Below are 17,461 nucleotides of genomic sequence, written 5' to 3'. Positions count from 1 at the left end.
GAATGCAAAACAAAATCAACAATACTGAAACAATACAGAACACTGACCCCGTGCATCAGAGCGACAACACCAGCATCTACCGCCCCACCTGAGAATTGAAGATGTGAATTGCAGATGGAATGAACGAATTTCTGTAGCGTGTGGATCTTGCGGTTGGTTGTCTGAATCTGTTGCTCCTGTCTGTCCGTCTACTGTCAAATTCCTGTCTGAGTGGGTGCGAGTCGTCAGCCAAAATCTTCTGTAACTTGTCAGTCAGTCGTCGTTCATGTGTTGATGTGAAATTGTCCTGCTTCCTCCCAACCACCCCACTTGCTTTCCTGATGAATTTATCTAATCTATCCCTGTCTTGCTTGTTGATGTTGCCACCCCAACACACGGAGCCAAAGTACAACACACTATTGCACGTTGAAGTGTAAAACATCTGAAGGATTTCTTGTCTGATGTTAAAAGACCTGAGTTTTCTCAAAAAGTACAGGCGAGAGTGGAGTTTCTTCACAAGGACATCAGAGTTTGGTTTCCATGTCAACTTATTGTCTATAATCACCCCCAAATACTTATACTGCTCTACCTTCTCTACGACCTCCCCCTTGATCACTATCTCCCTGTGTACATGTTCCCCCCTCCTGTTGTCCATTATCATTTCCTTTGTCTTCCCCACATTAAGCTCTAAATAGTTGTTTTCACACCACCCCACAAACCTATCTACCTCCTGCCTGTAGTCAGAGTCGTCGTCAACAGTCAGCAGTCCGGTCAGTCCAGTGTCGTCAGCAAACTTGGTTATGGGGCAGGAGTCACTAGAACTTCTGAAATCTGCTGTGTAGAGAGAAAAAAGAAAAGGTGAGAGTACTGTGCCTTGTGGTGCCCCTGTGTTTGTGCAGATTGTGTCTGAAACTGATTGCCCCCCCACCCTAACATACTGTGGCCTGTTTGTCAGGTAGTCCATAACCCAGAGGATGGTGGCTGCTGGGACATTCATGCTAAAAAGCTTCTCCGCCATTAAATGAGGCTGTATAGTATTAAAAGCGCTGGAAAAATCAAAGAACATCAAGCGAATATAAGAGCCAGGCTTTTCTAAATGAGAGTAGATCTTGTTTAAAACATTCAACACAGCATCATCAACACTCCTGTTTTTCCTGTATGCAAACTGACATGGATCAATAAAATCTTTCACACAATCACTCAATTTGAACAAAACAACTCTCTCAAAGACTTTCATACAAACAGAAGTAAGTAATATAATAATAATAATATAATAATAATAATAATAATAATAATAATAATAATAATACGAATATTTATAACGCGCACATATCTCACCAACAGGCGACTCAAGGCGCACATACACTCATTCACACACACGGAGACTTAAAGTCACTAGCACACACACACCATCAACCATTAAAACATGTACAGTTATTCAGGGTGGGATGGGGTGGGCAGCGTAGAATGCATGGATTATTTGGAAAAAAGGAATGTCTTGAGTGCAGATTTGAATGATTCGAGGGACTGTTGTTGACGGAGGGGGAGAGGTAGTGTGTTCCATTGGCTAGGTGCTTGGAAAGAAAATGAGCGTTGACCTGCTGTTTTGAGTTTGGTGTGGGGGATGTTGAGCTTGAGGGAGTCAGCAGATGATCTGAGTGCTCGTGAAGGGACATAGAGAGAGAGAGAGTCGGAGAGATAGGCAGGGGCGAGACCATGGAGGCATTTGTAGGTGAGAGTGTTGATTTTGTAGGTGATACGGGCAGGAACGGGCAACCAGTGGAGCTGATTTAGGAGGGGGGTGATGTGATCTCTCTTTTTCTTTCGTAAGACAAGACGGGCAGAGCTATTTTGAATGCGTTGGAGACGAGAGATAGAAGAAGAGGGAAGACCCGCCAGGAGAGAGTTACAATAGTCAAGACGGCGTGAGAGAATGGTGGAAGTGACCAGTTTGGCGGTAGCATCTGTGGTGAGGTACTTGCGGATAGTGGCGATGCGGCGGAGTTGGAAGTAGCAGGTGCGAGAGACAGAAGAGATGTGTTGTTTCATGGAAAGGGTGTTGTCTAGAGTGACTCCGAGGTTTTTGACAGCAGAAGACAGAGGGACAGAAGAGTCAGAGAGTTGAAGAGAGTCGGAGGTGGCTTTGGAGAGTTTGGATGTAGTGCCTATTAGGATAGCTTCAGTTTTGTTGCTATTGAGCTGAAGTTTGTTTTCTGTCATCCAATTCTGCACGTCAGTGATAGTGTCAGAGATAGAGGAAAGAAGAGATTCAGACTGGTCAGGGGAAGAGCTGTTGTGAAGTTGAGAGTCATCGGCAAAAGAGTGGTGGAGAACGTTGTGTCGGTCAAGGATGTGGTCAAGAGGTTGAGTGTAGAGAGTAAATAGTACAGGCCCAAGGACTGAGCCCTGAGGGACTCCGCACTCAAGTCTGATGGGGTCAGAGTTCAGTTTGTCAATCGAAACAGTCTGGTAGCGGTCGGTAAGATAAGAAGAGAACCAAGAAAGAGCTGTGCTATGGATACCAAAGGTGTGCTGAAGGCGTTGAAGGAGGATGTTGTGGTCGACTGTGTCAAAGGCCGCTGATAGATCAAGTAGAGCGACGGCAGAGATTTCAGCTTGGTCAGTGGCAAGGAGGAGATCATTAGTGATTTTGAGAAGGGCAGTTTCGGTGGAGTGGTGAGGACGATAGGCAGATTGAAGCGGAGAGAGAAGATTGTTGCAAAGAAGGTGAGAGTTGAGTTGTTTCAGGACGACTCTTTCAAGGAGTTTGGAGATGAAGGAAAGGTTTGAGACAGGGCGGTAGTTGCTGAGGGTGTTTGGGTCAAGCGATGGTTTCTTCAGTAGAGGTTTGACAATAGCAGTCTTAAAGGAGTTGGGGACAGTGCCTGTTTGCAGAGAAGTGTTGATGATTTTGAGAATAGAAGGGAGGAGTTCAGGAAGACAGTCAGAGTAGAGTTGTGTGGGAAGAGGGTCAAGGTCACAGGTTTTCAAGGTCATTTCTTTGAGGACTTTCTCCAGGTCAGTGAGAGTGAGAGGCTGAAAGTGTGTGAAGGGAGTGCCTGTAAATGCAGGAGGAGTTTCAGAGTTTTGGTGTGGGATTTTGTCTAGTTTGTCACGGATGGTTTGGATCTTGTTATGGAAGTAATCAGAGAAAGCTTGCGACAGTTTGGAGGGGTCGATGTTGTTGGGCAAGGGAGAAGCAGAAGAGCAGCCAAGAAGGTCATTCATTGTGGAGAAGAGTGTTTTGGCAGAGGTTGTTTCACAGATTTTGGTGCTGTAGTGCGATTTTTTGGCGTCTGCGATGAGCGTCTGAACATGTTCCTTTTGCTTGTTGTAAATCTGTCTGTCAACTACCAGCTTTGAGGTTCGCGACTTCCTCTCTGCTCGGCGACGCAACTGTTTTGCATACTTAACTTCAGCTGTGATCCAGGGTGCAGAAGGCCTATCTACGATGAGTTTGGTTTTTGCGGGCGCATGTTCATCAAGAAGTGTGCTGAGAGTGGAGTCGTAATGACGTACAGGGTCTGAGGATACCGGGGGATCAAGCAGTCGGCGGGCTGCTTCTGCGCGAAATGTGTCAGTGTTAACTTCTTTGAGGTTACGGCGGACTACGCGCTTTTTCTGTTTGGATGGTTTGGCCATTTTAAGAGAGAACAAAACTGCAGAGTGATCGGATCTGAGGTAGTCATTCAGCAGGATGTCGTACACCAGGTATGAATAAACGACAGCCATATATGTGTGTGTGTGTCCGTAAAGCTAATAACGTCGGACACTATAATTAAAGACTGAGATTGTCGATGGAACCAGACGGAGCTTGACACTCCCAACACTAACAACCTGTCTCAGAATCAGCATGCAGCCTACAACACTGTACGTTAATACTGTTGCCGAATTTCGGGGAAAATGTTGTGTATACAATTTTGTATTCATGGTATAGCCAGGTTTTGGAAATACGCAAAGAAGAGAATAGTCCACAATTCTATATATGAGGAAGTGAATTAAAGATTATTGTAATAAGTTAGTTTAAAACTTACAACAATATGTTGTTGTAATTTTTAAACAACACTAATGCATGCACTTTCCATTTCTGCACAGTTTTATTAAAACAGTCAGTACTTTAGAAAGGGACATAACTCTTGGACTCCGGATATAACATCACCCGCGCGTAAAAGTGACGTTATAACCGATGAACCGGATACAGTGTCACCGCGTATAACGTCGCTCAAATACATCCCCCGAGGGGTGACGTAATATCCGGAGTCGACTGTATTAATTTAGTTTTACTAAAGCCTGCTGGGACACAAGTAATGGGTTAGTGCATTTGTAAACAGGAATCGCTTGACAAGTGCCCCCCTTCATCCCCCCCTTCCTCGTCCTGATATGGCTCTGCGTAGTCGGCTGGACGTTAAGCAACAAATAAACAAACAAATATATACCCATTGTATTGGTGGTTTTTTGACTCACATGCGAAGCAAAAGTGAGTCTATGTACTCACCCGAGTCGTCCGTCCGTCCGTCCGTCCGTCCGTCCGTCCGGACGTCCGGAAAACTTTAACGTTGGATATTTCTTGGACACTATTCAGTCTATCAGTACCAAATATGGCAAGATGGTGTATGATGACAAGGCCCCAAAAAACATACATAGCATCTTGACCTTGCTTCAAGGTCAAGGTCGCAGGGGCCATAAATGTTGCCTAAAAAACAGCTATTTTTCCCATTTTTCCCATTTTCTCTGAAGTTTTTGAGATTGTATACCTCACCTACATATGATATATAGGGCAAAGTAAGCCCCATCTTTTGATACCAGTTTGGTTTACCTTGCTTCAAGGTCAAGGTCACAGGAGCTCTTCAAAGTTGGATTGTATACATATTTTGAAGTGACCTTGACCCTGAACTATGGAAGATAACTGTTTCAAACTTAAAAATTATGTGGGGCACATGTTATGCTTTCATCATGAGACACATTTGGTCACATATGATCAAGGTCAAGGTCACTTTGACCCTTATGAAATGTGACCAAAATAAGGTAGTGAACCACTAAAAGTGACCATATCTCATGGTAGAAAGAGCCAATAAGCACCATTGTACTTCCTATGTCTTGAATTAACAGCTTTGTGTTGCATGACCTTGGATGACCTTGACCTTGGGTCAAGGTCACATGTATTTTGGTAGGAAAAATGTGTAAAGCAGTTCTTAGTGTATGATGTCATTGCTAGGTTTAGTTACCCTAAAGGTCGAGGTCAAGCATGTGAGTCGTATGGGCTTTGCCCTTCTTGTTTAAAAGTCTGTAGTCATTTTTTCCTCAACCTTTTCGTTCATTGTACTGCAACCCCCCCCCCCCCCCCCCCGCCCATCTCCCCACCCACCCCTTATCCCACCTCACCCCAATTAGACTGGTTATATTTCAAAGCCAAACAGACTACTTTTTTTTATTCCAGCCGTCTCACTGCAGGATTACACTTCAATATTTCAACAGATCGAAATGCAAAGACGCAAGTGCTTTGCATTATCTCTCAAATTTGTCCGACTTCCTCTTGTCATTTCTCTGAAGAAAATATTGCAATAAAAAGATTTTTACAAAATTTGGTTTTGTATACTTAGAGGAGACTAATATTCAATTATTTTTTCCCTGAATGTTTTCAGTCTGCTGTTTTGGGAGGGCCGCGAATACCGATTGTCTCACAGTTTTGCCTTCTAGTCTTTTGAAATAATTTTGTTATAAATCAATAATTTTGCACAATATAAGTTTATGTTTGGATAATATATACTGTTCAAAAAAAGAAACGCATAGTTGCTACTTGCCAAATTTGTTTTATTTTTCGAAAAATTAACAGAAAATCCAATATTTAGATTATTTGTTTGAAATTTGGTATGGACACAGTTGAATGCACACACAGTTAATTTGCATTTTCAAATCAATCAGTCAATCAATATGATTGGGTGCCGAGGCTGTCAAGTCAGTAGGGGGTGTGACTGCCTTGAGCAGCAACAACTGCCCGGCACCTTCTGGGCATGGACTGGATCAGATGCCGGATATCTTGCTGTGGGATGGTGTCCCACTCCTCCTGAAGTGCCTGCAATAGATCGCGGTGATTTGCCGGCGCTTCTTCTCGCCTGCGCACACGTCTGTCCAATTCATCCCAGAGGTGTTCTATCGGGTTCATGTCTGGCGACATGGATGGCCAGGGAAGCACCTGGACATGGTGGTCGGTGAGGAACTGGGTGGTGAGTCGTGCTGTGTGCGGGCGAGCGTTGTCCTGCTGGAATATGGCATCCTGGTCAGCCAGAAGAGGAAGGGCGTGTGGGCGCAGAATTTCCTCCACGTATCGCTGGGCAGTTATGCGCCCTTGGACGTGCACCAGGGTGCTCCTTCCAGCGGTATTGATCGCCCCCCACACCATGACGCCTCCACCACCATGAACGGGTGCCTCATCCACACAGTTGGGCGCGTAACGTTCGTTTACTCTCCGGTAGACCCTCCTCCGACCATCATGTCGCTGGAGCAGGAAGTAGGACTCGTCGCTGAACCACACGTGTCTCCAGTGATTCCGGACGGTCCAGCGAAGGTGCTGGTTGCCCCACTGCACTCGGTTCTGGCGATGGCGGCGGGTGAGGACAGCTCCTCTGTGAGGTCTGCGAGCTCTCAAACCAGCTTCATGCAGGCGGTTCCGCACGGTCTGGTCCGATAATCGGTGTGGCCCGGGGAGAGCCTGGACAGAAGATGAGGCTGACAGGAAACGATTCCGGAGGTGGCGGAGCCGTATGAAGCGGTCGTGAGCAGCAGTTGTCGCCCTTGGTCTTCCCGCTCATGGCAAGTCAGCAACGGAGCCAGTGGCTTGAAACCTGACCCACAGTCTACTGATGGTGCTCTGGGACACGTGGAAGTGCCTGGCGATTGCACTTTCACTTTGGCCTGCTTGTAAACGACCCAATGCAATTTGGCGGTCTTCTCTGCTCAATCGGGCCATCTTTCGTCGCTGAATTGTCGTCTGATTTCTTTGTGGCGAACAATCCGCTTTTATGGGTTTTGGAAGACATGGTGAGAGCTCAATATTCCCCGAGTTTCACGAGATTACACTGAAGCATGACGAGTGGTCATGCCAAATGAGCAATTTTGACATTGTAGCCACTGATAACGCATGCGTCACGTGCAGAGCTCACTTGTGGCAATGGACGAAAGGTCGACGACCAGATAAACATTTTCTGCAGTTTGGTGGATATCCTTGTAGCCATATAACTAAATTAACCAAATATTACAAGCTATGCGTTTCTTTTTTTGAACAGTATACATTTTCCTCATGACTTCTACTATTAGTGATCATTGTTTCTTTGTGAGGCCATATCATTATTTTCTGCAGAGGTGGGCAGGAAAAGTGAATTTCTTTTTGCTTTTAGGAGTTATGCACATGCATATGTCCTTTCACCAACAGTTGACCTTTTTTGTGATGCCTTGGGTTTTTTTAACTGTCCATGCTGCCCTGAATGTTTGACTTTTTTGTAAAACCTGGTGTTTTTTTTAAATGAACTCGGATGCATACTGATGCTTGAAATAAAAATGCTAGAACATAACATTTTTGTCTGCAACATTAATCGTGTGTGTGTGTGTGTGTGTGTGTGTGTGTGCGTGAGAGAAAATAGTGTGAGCAAGAGAAAAGGAGTGTGTGTGTGTGTGTGTGTGTGTGTGTGTGTGTGTGTGTGTGTGTGTGACTGACAGAGAGAGACACTGACACAGACAGAGATAGACATGCAGAAGACAGAGAGAAAGAGAGAGAGCATGACATGAGGACGGAGAAAGGCAGAGCGAGACAGACAGAGGAAGGCAGACAGAGCGAAACGGACAGAGGAAGGCAGACAGAGCGAGACGGACAGAGGAAGGCAGAGAGAGGTTCCAGGAGACAGACAGAGAGCGACCCCGACCAAAGAGAGAAAGCGATCATGACGTCAGTGAAGAGTGATCTCCCATGAGCACACTTTCAAAAGAAAAGGGTGTCGTACCCAGCAGACAAGAGTTACAAATCAGTGCTCAAGTATTCACTGCAATGTCTTGATTGCTTAATTTCCTCAACTGCCCAGCCTTGTGCTTGCCTCACTGTTTGCAAGAGGCGCAACTCTGCCACAACAACAAAGCAAGTTATTTTCCAACATTGTATTTTCACATGCACCACAAACAAACACACAAAAAACACGTCTTTTAACTTTCTTTCAAGAATCTCCCAGACTCTCAGCCGACTGTTTTGTCTTCTTGATTTTTGTGGTCGGCAACCAGATGGGGGGTAACTCTATCCGCTCGTCTTTGGACGGATCGCTGTGTCGTAGGACTACTCTCCCTTTCACCATCACCGACTTGACCCCGTTGACCTAGAAGCAGAAAATATTCTTTTGAAATTAAAAAGATACATAAGTTCGTGAAAGAAAGTCGTGTTTAATGAAAATCTTATCATGCACAAAAATATCCAGGCGCAAATGGATGTGAAAATTATTCATTCTTATTCAATATTTTCTGCAAATACAGTCATCAAGCTGATAACTAAAATGCACAAATAGACATTTAAAATAAAAATTTGAAAAAACTCTATTGGGGAGAGACTAACTATTGAACTTCAGAGAACAATAATACACAGCCAACAAGACAGCTAGCCAGCCAACAAGACAGCTAGCCAGCCAACAAGACAGCTAGCCAGCCAACAAGACAGCTAGCCAGCCAACAAGACAGTTAGCCAGCCAACAAGACAGCTAGCCAGCCAACAAGACGTGGCTAGCCAGACAACAAGACAGCTAGCCAACCAACAAGACAGCTAGCCAGTCAACAAGACAGCTAGCAAGACAACAAGACAGCTAGCCAGCCAACAAAACAGCTAGCCAGCCAACAAGACAGCTAGCCAGCCAACAAGACAGCTAGCCAGCCAACAAGACGTGGCTAGCCAGACAACAAGACAGCTAGCCAGCCAACAAGACAGCTAGCCAGCCAACAAGACAGCTAGCCAGCCAACAAGACAGCTAGCCAGACAACAAGACAGCTAGCCAGCCAACAAGACAGCTAGCCAGCCAACAAGACAGCTAGCCAGACAACAAGACAGCTAGTCAGCCAACAAGACAGCTAGCCAGACAACAAGACAGCTAGCCAGCCAACAAGACAGCTAGCCAGCCAACAAGACAGCTAGCCAGCCAACAAGACAGCTAGCCAGCCAACAAGACAGCTAGCCAGACAACAAGACAGCTAGTCAGACAACAAGACAGCTAGCCAGACAATAAGACAGCTAGCCAGCCAACAAGACAGCTAGCCAGACAACAAGACAGCTAGCCAGCTAACAAGACAGCTAGCCAGCCAACAAGACAGCTAGCCAGACAACAAGACAGCTAGCCAGACAACAAGACAGCTAGCCAGCCAACAAGACAGCTAGCCAGCCAACAAGACGCGGCTAGCCAGACAACAAGACAGCTAGCCAGCCAACAAGACAGCTAGCCAGACAACAAGACAGTTAGCCAGCCAACAAGACAGCTAGCAAGACAACAAGACAGCTAGCCAGCCAACAAGACAGCTAGCCAGACAACAAGACAGCCAGACAACAAGACAGCTAGCCAGACAACAAGACAGCTAGCCAGACAACAAGACAGCTAGCCAGACAACAAGACAGCTAGCCAGCCAACAAGACAGCTAGCCAGCCAACAAGACAGCTAGCCAGCCAACAAGAAACAATGACATAAACACACACACGCAAACACTTGAAATTCACACCCACACACGCATGTACACACACACACACACACACTCACACCCACACATGCATGCACACACACAAATACTCACACCCCCCCACACACACACAAACACACACCCACACATCAAAATCATCATTGTGTGCACTTGCCACTTACAGTAATTCTGAAGTTGAACTCTTCGGGCCCTGTGATGGCTTCTTGGGGTAGTGTGATGCAGCTTTCTTTTACTTCCACACCCTGAAAACACACCAACAAAATCATTCTTCTTCTTCTGCGCTCATGGGCTGAAACTGAAACGTTCACTTGTGTGTTGTTTTTTGTTTGCAGGGATGGGTTTTTACATGTATGACGGTTTTACCCTGCCATTTAGGCAGCCATACGCCAATTTTGGAGGATGCTTGCTTGATACTTTCATGTTTCTATAACCCACCGAAATCTGACATGGATTACATGATCTTTCCGTGCGTACATGCACTTGGTCTTGTGCTTGAATGTATACACAAAACAGAATAAGGCACTAGCACATAAGGCACATAAGTTGACCTGGGAGATCGAAAAAATCAACACCCTTAACCCACCAGGGGCAGCCAGGATTTAAACAGTCAACCTTTTGCATAGGAGGCCAGCGTCTTATCCACTGTGCCATTGCACCCTATCATTCAAAGCACTGTGCTCTTTTGACCTTCAGCGGATCACGCTTAGCGTGACACAGGTCAGATGATGTGGAGCATGTACGACCCAAACTTTGTAAAGAGAAATTCAAAGTCAAAACAGGGGTGGGACTCTCTTGTGATGAAAAAAGAGGAAATGGTACATTAAAATCTGTACAATCTGGTGCATTCTGAGACTAAACTTCAACTTGACGTTTTGATAAGGTAAAAAAAAAGACATTCTTCTCACCCCCCCCCCCCCTTACAAAAAAAACTCCAACAACACAACAATGGTAACATTGTAATGGTGCATTCTTACGTAATGAACCATGTATCCATAATCCAATAGTATGATTCAATGCATTGAAGCACAAAATGACTAATGGGACGCGGAAAAATAGATTACTCCAGCGGAATTCGTAAGTTGCGGATTCGCGGAAAAGTCCCACCCCTGTGAAAAGTACAGGTTGTAAACGACCCTGGACTCCCAAATTAAAAAATTGTTGCTGCCCCTTTGCAGATATGGGATGTATTAGTGGGGGGGGGGGGGGTGAGAGCTTCAGTTAAAAACAAAATAATTGCGACAACGTGAGTCAGCTACACAGTGGAAAGAAATCATGTGACTTTCCTGTGTATAGGGGAACCCCCCTTAATAAGACCTCCATAAATCCGGGAAAAAAATAAAGTTCTAAAAGGGAGGGATACTTCAATCAGCTAGGGGTCTTAAAAGGTGTGTGGGGGGAGGGGGGGCGGGGGTGGGGTGTATCCTCTTTTCAGGACAGTCCCAACCAGATACTCACAGCCTTTCTGAGAGCGACTCGGACGTTCTTGGGGGTGAGCACCCAGCTGTTGTCTCCTGACATGGGCACCTTCAGGTACATCCCCGCCAGCTGCTTCACCGTCTGTAATCATGATAACGATCAAAATAAGACAACAATGCGGTTTTCTTCGGATAAAGAGTTGGTAGTCATAAGTGTTACTGTGGGACCGGCCCCCGTGGCGCAGTGGTTAGCGCATCGGGCTGCGGGCCGGGAGGTCGTGGGTTCGAATCCCATCAGGGTCATGTGAGTTTTTCGGGTTACGGTCGGCTCCTACCCAGAGTGGAAGTGCTATGGTTCCTATGGGAAGGCTGGAATCACACAGCCGAGTGTCATTCTCTTAACGAATGCGACTTTGAGGGTGCTCAGGTTTACCTGACCAACACCGCAGTTGCGGCAGCTCTCGGGCCTGGTTAACACCAGGATATATTATGACAGTAAGCGTAGAGTGCTGCCCTGTCACGTAGTCTCAAACCAAATTGGAAATCCATAGCATCATCATTATAATCATCCTCATCTCATTAATCATCCAAAAATTATAAAAATGTCCTTGCTCTTGTGGCCCTTCATGCCCGGAGCTCTCATGGTGACCTTTGTCTCATTGTTCCTGTTCCATCCTTCCCTGAATAGTACTTCTGCTGTCAGTCTTCAACGTGTGACGTTCTGGGGGGTCGACGGAGGGACGTGGTGGCGGTCTGCTCTCTGGAGGGGACGCTCACTCAGTCTGGTTCCGCGACTTATCAGTCAATGTCGTTAGTAGGGGGCATAGTAGGTAGTGGGTTGAGTCCGTTAGCTCGGGACAGACCCACTACTGAACACCGTCGAAGTGACTCAGCAGGAGTGCAGTGTCAACTTCCGAGGGTAGCCTACCGCAACGACCCGACTTCCCTCCCTGGAGCGTCTGTAAAATCGACAGGTCTGGCAGCGGAACAAAATTCAGATGTGGATAACAATAACAATAACAATAACAGCACTTTATTGTCCATTAAAATATTACATAAAAATGGAAATTTTTCTTCGGCACACCCTGCCTGCCTGTAAACGATTATAACAACAATTGTATAGGACGACACACATAAAACATAAAACATAAAAGGGATACAATCAAATAGGATATTGCACTATGTAAATTTACCCTCTCATATCACAGGAGTTGGGTTTCACAGCCGAGTAATCACATTACAAATATTTACCACACACCTTCACATGTACACATTGTTTGTTTTTTTCCCAGCCGACCAGCCTCTACGTGATGCGAGAAGAATTTAAAATGGTGACTGCAGAAGGCAGGAATGACTTTTTAAACTGGTTTTGCGTGCCAAAGGGACCTTATAACGTTTACCTGAAGGGAGAATTTCGAAACAGGGGTTGAGAGGATGGATCGAATCACGGACAATTTTGAGAGCTTTCCGCTTAATGGCAGCTTCGTAGAGACTGGTCAGCTGTCGTTGGGGTTGCCCAACAAGCTTGCTAGCCGTCGCAACAATGCGGTGGAGTTTAGCTTTGTTTTTAACATTTGTGGTACCATACCATGTCACAATGTTAAAAGTCAGTATGCTCTCAATCAAACTGCGATACACAAGTTCCATAACACTTTGATTGACATTAAAATATTTAAGCTTCCTGAGAAGAAAAAGTCGCTGCTGAGCTTTCTTATAAACAGCATGAACATGATCACTAAAAGTCAGCTTATTGTCAATTGAAACCCCAAGATATTTGAAGGTTTCCACAAGTTCAACTTCCTTGTCGCTTATTCTCACTTTTTGGGGACCACAATTATCACTCTTTCCTCCAAAAATCATTTCTTTTGTTTTGCCTACATTCATGGAGCAGCGAATGCAGGGACGGGGCGGCGTGAGAGTACACCGGTCCGGGCTTCGTCGAACATTACCTGACCAAAATTTCAACCAATTTGGTTGAAAAATGAGGGCGTGACAGTGCCGCCTCAACTTTCACGAAAAGCCGGATATGACGTCATCAAAAACATTTATAAAAAAAATGAAAAAAACGTATGGGGATATCATACCTAGGAACTCTCATGTCAAATTTCATAAAGATCGGTCCAGTAGTTTGGTCTGAATCGCTCTACACGCACGCACGCACACACACACACACACATACACACACACACACATACACCACGACCCTCGTCTCGATTCCCCCCTCTATGACATTTAGTCATAACTTGACTAAATGTAAAAAAAAAAAAGTGTTACTGTGGTAACAGAAAAATGTATGCAACAATATTATTTTTGACTTTGTTTCTTTTGATTTTTTGTACAGGAGAAAGGAATAAAAGAAGAAGCAAAACCTCTGGGAGTGTACGGTGAAATGGTAGGTGGTGTGCATTCTGATTGTTTTGACATATGTATGTGACTGTGTTACTAATGTACAGGGATCAATGGCTTGGGTTTTGTCCACTAGCGGTCCATTGACTGACTCAGCCATGAATCAATCAGTCATTTTGCAAACCAATCAGTCAAGAAAATAAACTTTCCTTCCACCACAGGACTGCCGCAATTGTGCTTTACGGCAGGGAGGAGAAACTTCTGAAAGTTGTTTACAATGTACAAATGAGAGGAAAATTCAAATCTTTTTTTCATTTTCTTGTTTATTTTCCAATGGACTTACATGAAGAAGAATAAAAGGTCTGAGGACACAATAAACATATTCATTTCAATTAAGTAAGGAAGGGGGGAAAAAGAAAGAAAAAGACAGCAGACAAAAATAAGACGAGCTGACTGACTGCTGCATGTCTATCAGTCAGTTGACGGATTGAGACCCATAGGTGTCGGTCTTTTCCGAATTTAACATGGCAAAAGACCAATGACCGACGCCCAAGCCAATCCCTGAATGTATACATGTGTACATTTTCAAGAGGAGGTGCAGACTTGTGTTTTGTGTGTGTTTCTTTTCTTCTGGTAGTGAAGGGTGGGCGCTGCAGGTGTGCATATCCGTAATCATACAAAGTATTGGAAAAAAGACCCCCCGCGGGTTGGGGGGAAGAATTTACCCGATGCTCCCCAGCATGTCGTAAGAGGCGACTAACGGATTCTGTTTCTCCTTTTACCCTTGTTAAGTGTTTCTTGTATAGAATATAGTCAATGTTTGTAAAGATTTTAGTCAAGCAGTATGTAAGAAATGTTAAGTCCTTTGTGCTGGAAACTTGCATTCTCCCAGTAAGGTAATATATTGTACTACGTTGCAGGCCCCTGGAGCAATTTTTTGATTAGTGCTTTTGTGAACAAGAAACAATTAACAAGTGGCTCTATCCCACCTCCCCCCCCCTTTCCCCGTTGCGATATAACCTTCGTGGTTGAAAACGACGTTAAACACCAAATAAAGAAAGAAATTGGAAAAAAGAAAAGCTGTGTTGTAACATTAGCATTAGTCCAAGGCATCACCCCCCGCGGGTTAGGGGGAAGAATTTACCTGATGCTCCCCAGCATGTCTCGTAAGAGGCGACTAACGGATTCTGTTTCGCCTTTTACCCTTGTTAAGTGATTCTTGTATGGAATATAGTCAATTTTTGTAATTGTACGCTAAGTTTTGCTTAGTGCTTGGGTTCTTGGTGTTATGTCTCAGTTAAATGTATGCTTTGTATGCTTGTTGATTTGTGCTAGTTTATTCTATAATGAATTTGTAAAGCGCCTGGAGCCAATTGATGGGACTCGCGCTATAGAAAAGTTATTTATTATTATTATTATTATTATTATTAAAGATTTTAGTCAAGCAGTATGTAAGAAATGTTAAGTCCTTTGTACTGGAAACTTGCATTCTCCCAGTGAGGTAATATATTGTACTACGTTGCAAGCCCCTGGAGCAAATTTTTGATTAGTGCTTTTGTGAACAAGAAACAATTGACAAGTGGCTCTATCCCATCTCCCCCCTTTCCCCGTCGCGATATAACCTTCGTGGTTGAAAACGACGTTAAACACCAAATAAAGAAAGAAAGTCCAAGGCATCTGTCATGATCAAGTAACATTAAACAATTAGCATCGATTGAAGTTCTTTCAGTTGGCTTTTTGTAGATGAGGTTTTAATATCCATTTGCAGGTGATTCTCTTATGTGGAATTTTGTAAACATGCGATGCCTTGTTTTGATCGTTATCATGATTACAGACGGTGAAGCAGCTGGCGGGGATGTACCTGAAGGTGCCCATGTCAGGAGACAACAGCTGGGTGCTCACCCCCAAGAACGTCCGAGTCGCTCTCAGAAAGGCTGTGAGTACCTGGATGGGACTGTCCTGAAAAGAGGATACAGCCCACCCCCACCCCCCTCCCCCCCCCCACACACACCTTTTAAGACCCCCTGATTCAAGATTCCCTCCTTTTTAAAACCTGATTTTTTTCCGGATTTATGGAGGTCTTATTAAGGGGAGTTCCGCTGTGCACAGCAAAGTCACATGAATTCTTTCCACTGTGTAGCTGACTCACCTTGTCGCAATTATTTCGTTTTGAACTGAAGCTGTCACCCACCCCCCCCCCCCCCTCCACTTCTTCTTCTGCGTTCGTGGGCTGAAACTCCCATGTACACTTGTGTTTTTGCACGAGTGGAACTTTACGTGTATGACCGTTTTTACCCCGCCATTAAGGCAGCCATACGCCGCTTTCGGAGGAAGCATGCTGGGTATTTTCGTGTTTCTATAACCCACCGAACTCTGACATGGATTACAGGATCGTTTCCGTGCGCATTTGGTCTTGTGCTTGCGTGTACACACGAAGGGGGATAAGCCACTAGCAGGTCTGCACATAAGTTGACCTGGGAGATCGGAAAAATCTCCACACTTTACCCACCAGGCGACCGCGGCCGGGATTCGAACCCTCGACCTTCCGATTAAGAGGCCGACGTCTTACCACCCCGCCACAGCCCCCGTCTTCCCCCCTCCACTAATACATCCCATATTCTGCAGAAGGGCAGCAACATTTGTTTAATTTGGAAGTCCAGGGTCGTTTACAACCTGTACTTTTGACTTGGAATCTCTCTTTACAAAGTTTGGGTCGTACATGGTCCACCTCATCTGGCCTGTGTCACGCAAAGCGTAATCCGGTGAAGGTCGAAAGAGCACAGTGCTTTGAATGATAGGGTGCAACGGCCAAGTGAATAAGACAATGGTCTCCTATGCGGAAGGTTGTGTTTTAATTCAGGCCGCGGAGGTTGGGTTAAGGGTGGAGATTTTCCGGATCTCCCAGGTCAACTTACATGTGGCCTTATCCCCTTTTGTGTGTACTTGCAAGCACAAGACCAAGTACGCACGGAAAAGATCCTGTAATCCTTGTCCTCCGAGAATGCTAGGTTATAGATTAATAAAAACATGAATATACCAAACATGCATCCTCCAAAATTGGCATATGGCTGCCTAAATGGCAGGGTAAAACGGTCATACATGTAAAAACCCAATTTTGCAAACAAAAAACAACACACAAGTGAATGTGGGAGTTTCAGCCCATGAGCCCAGCAGAAGAAGAAGAATGATTTTGTTGGTGTGTTTTCAGGGTGTGGAAGTAAAAGAAAGCTGCATCACACTGCCCCAAGAAGCCATCACAGGGCCCGAAGAGTTCAACTTCAGAATTACTGTAAGTGCACACAATGATAATTTTGATGTGCGTGTGTGTGTGGGTGCAAATTTGTGTGTGTCAGTTTGTGTGTGTGCATGTGGGGGGGGGGGGATGAGTTTGTGTGTGTGTGTGTGTGCATGCATGTGTGTGTGCATGCATGTGAGTTTGTGTGTGTGTGGGTGTGAATTTGTATGCATGTGTGTGTGTGTCGTTTTTTCTGTCTTGCTGTCTGTGTAATTATTGTTTTCTGAATTTCACTATTTGGTCTCTCCCTCAACAGAGTTTTTTTCAATTTTAATTGTGAATGTCTATTTGTACATTTAGTTATCAGCTTGATGACTGTATTTGCAGAAAATATTGAATAAGATGAATAATGTTCACATCCATTTGTGCCTGGATATTTTTGTGCATGATAAGATTTTCATTAAACACGACCTTCTTTCACGAACTTATATATCTTTTTAATTTCAAAAGAATATTTTCTGCTTCCAGGTCAACGGGGTCAAGTCGGTGATGGTGAAAGGGAGAGTAGTCCTACGACACAACGATCCGTCCAAAGACGAGCGGATAGAGTTACCCCCCACCTGGTTGCCGACCACAAAAATCAAGAAGACAAAACAGTCGGCTGAGAGTCTGGGAGATTCTTGAAAGAAAGTTAAAAGACGTGTTTTTTGTGTGTTTGTTTGTGGTGCATGTGAAAATACAATGTTGCAAAATAACTTGCTTTCTGGTTGTG

The 17,461-nt window shown here is 44.8% G+C and overlaps 2 protein-coding genes and 1 non-coding gene across 3 annotated transcripts; 2 read left to right on the top strand and 1 right to left on the bottom strand.

The window, feature by feature from the left end:
• Positions 1 to 8,109: 8,109 nt before the first annotated feature.
• LOC138950124 (large ribosomal subunit protein bL9m-like) lies at positions 8,110 to 11,253 on the bottom strand. Its single transcript, XM_070321879.1, has 3 exons — positions 11,149 to 11,253; positions 9,855 to 9,935; positions 8,110 to 8,336 (listed from the first exon to the last, which is right to left on the bottom strand). The coding sequence occupies exons 1-3, from the start codon at positions 11,227 to 11,229 to the stop codon at positions 8,181 to 8,183; spliced, it is 318 nt and encodes a 105-aa protein (XP_070177980.1). The 5' UTR covers positions 11,230 to 11,253; the 3' UTR covers positions 8,110 to 8,180.
• An 84-nt stretch (positions 11,254 to 11,337) lies between these two features.
• Trnar-gcg (transfer RNA arginine (anticodon GCG)) lies at positions 11,338 to 11,411 on the top strand. The gene has a single exon. It is a non-coding gene; the product is annotated as a tRNA-Arg (tRNA).
• A 2,038-nt stretch (positions 11,412 to 13,449) lies between these two features.
• Positions 13,450 to 17,444, top strand: LOC138950123 (large ribosomal subunit protein bL9m-like). The gene is made up of 4 exons (XM_070321878.1): positions 13,450 to 13,500; positions 15,289 to 15,390; positions 16,663 to 16,743; positions 17,218 to 17,444. The coding sequence occupies exons 1-4, from the start codon at positions 13,498 to 13,500 to the stop codon at positions 17,371 to 17,373; spliced, it is 342 nt and encodes a 113-aa protein (XP_070177979.1). The 5' UTR covers positions 13,450 to 13,497; the 3' UTR covers positions 17,374 to 17,444.
• The last annotated feature ends 17 nt before the right edge of the window (positions 17,445 to 17,461 follow it).

The sequence above is a fragment of the Littorina saxatilis genome, linkage group LG16, assembly GCF_037325665.1.
Source record: "Littorina saxatilis isolate snail1 linkage group LG16, US_GU_Lsax_2.0, whole genome shotgun sequence".
NCBI classification, from domain to species: domain Eukaryota; kingdom Metazoa; phylum Mollusca; class Gastropoda; order Littorinimorpha; family Littorinidae; genus Littorina; species Littorina saxatilis.
Note: the sequence above shows the minus strand (reverse complement) of the source record. Positions and strands in the feature narration are given on the sequence as shown.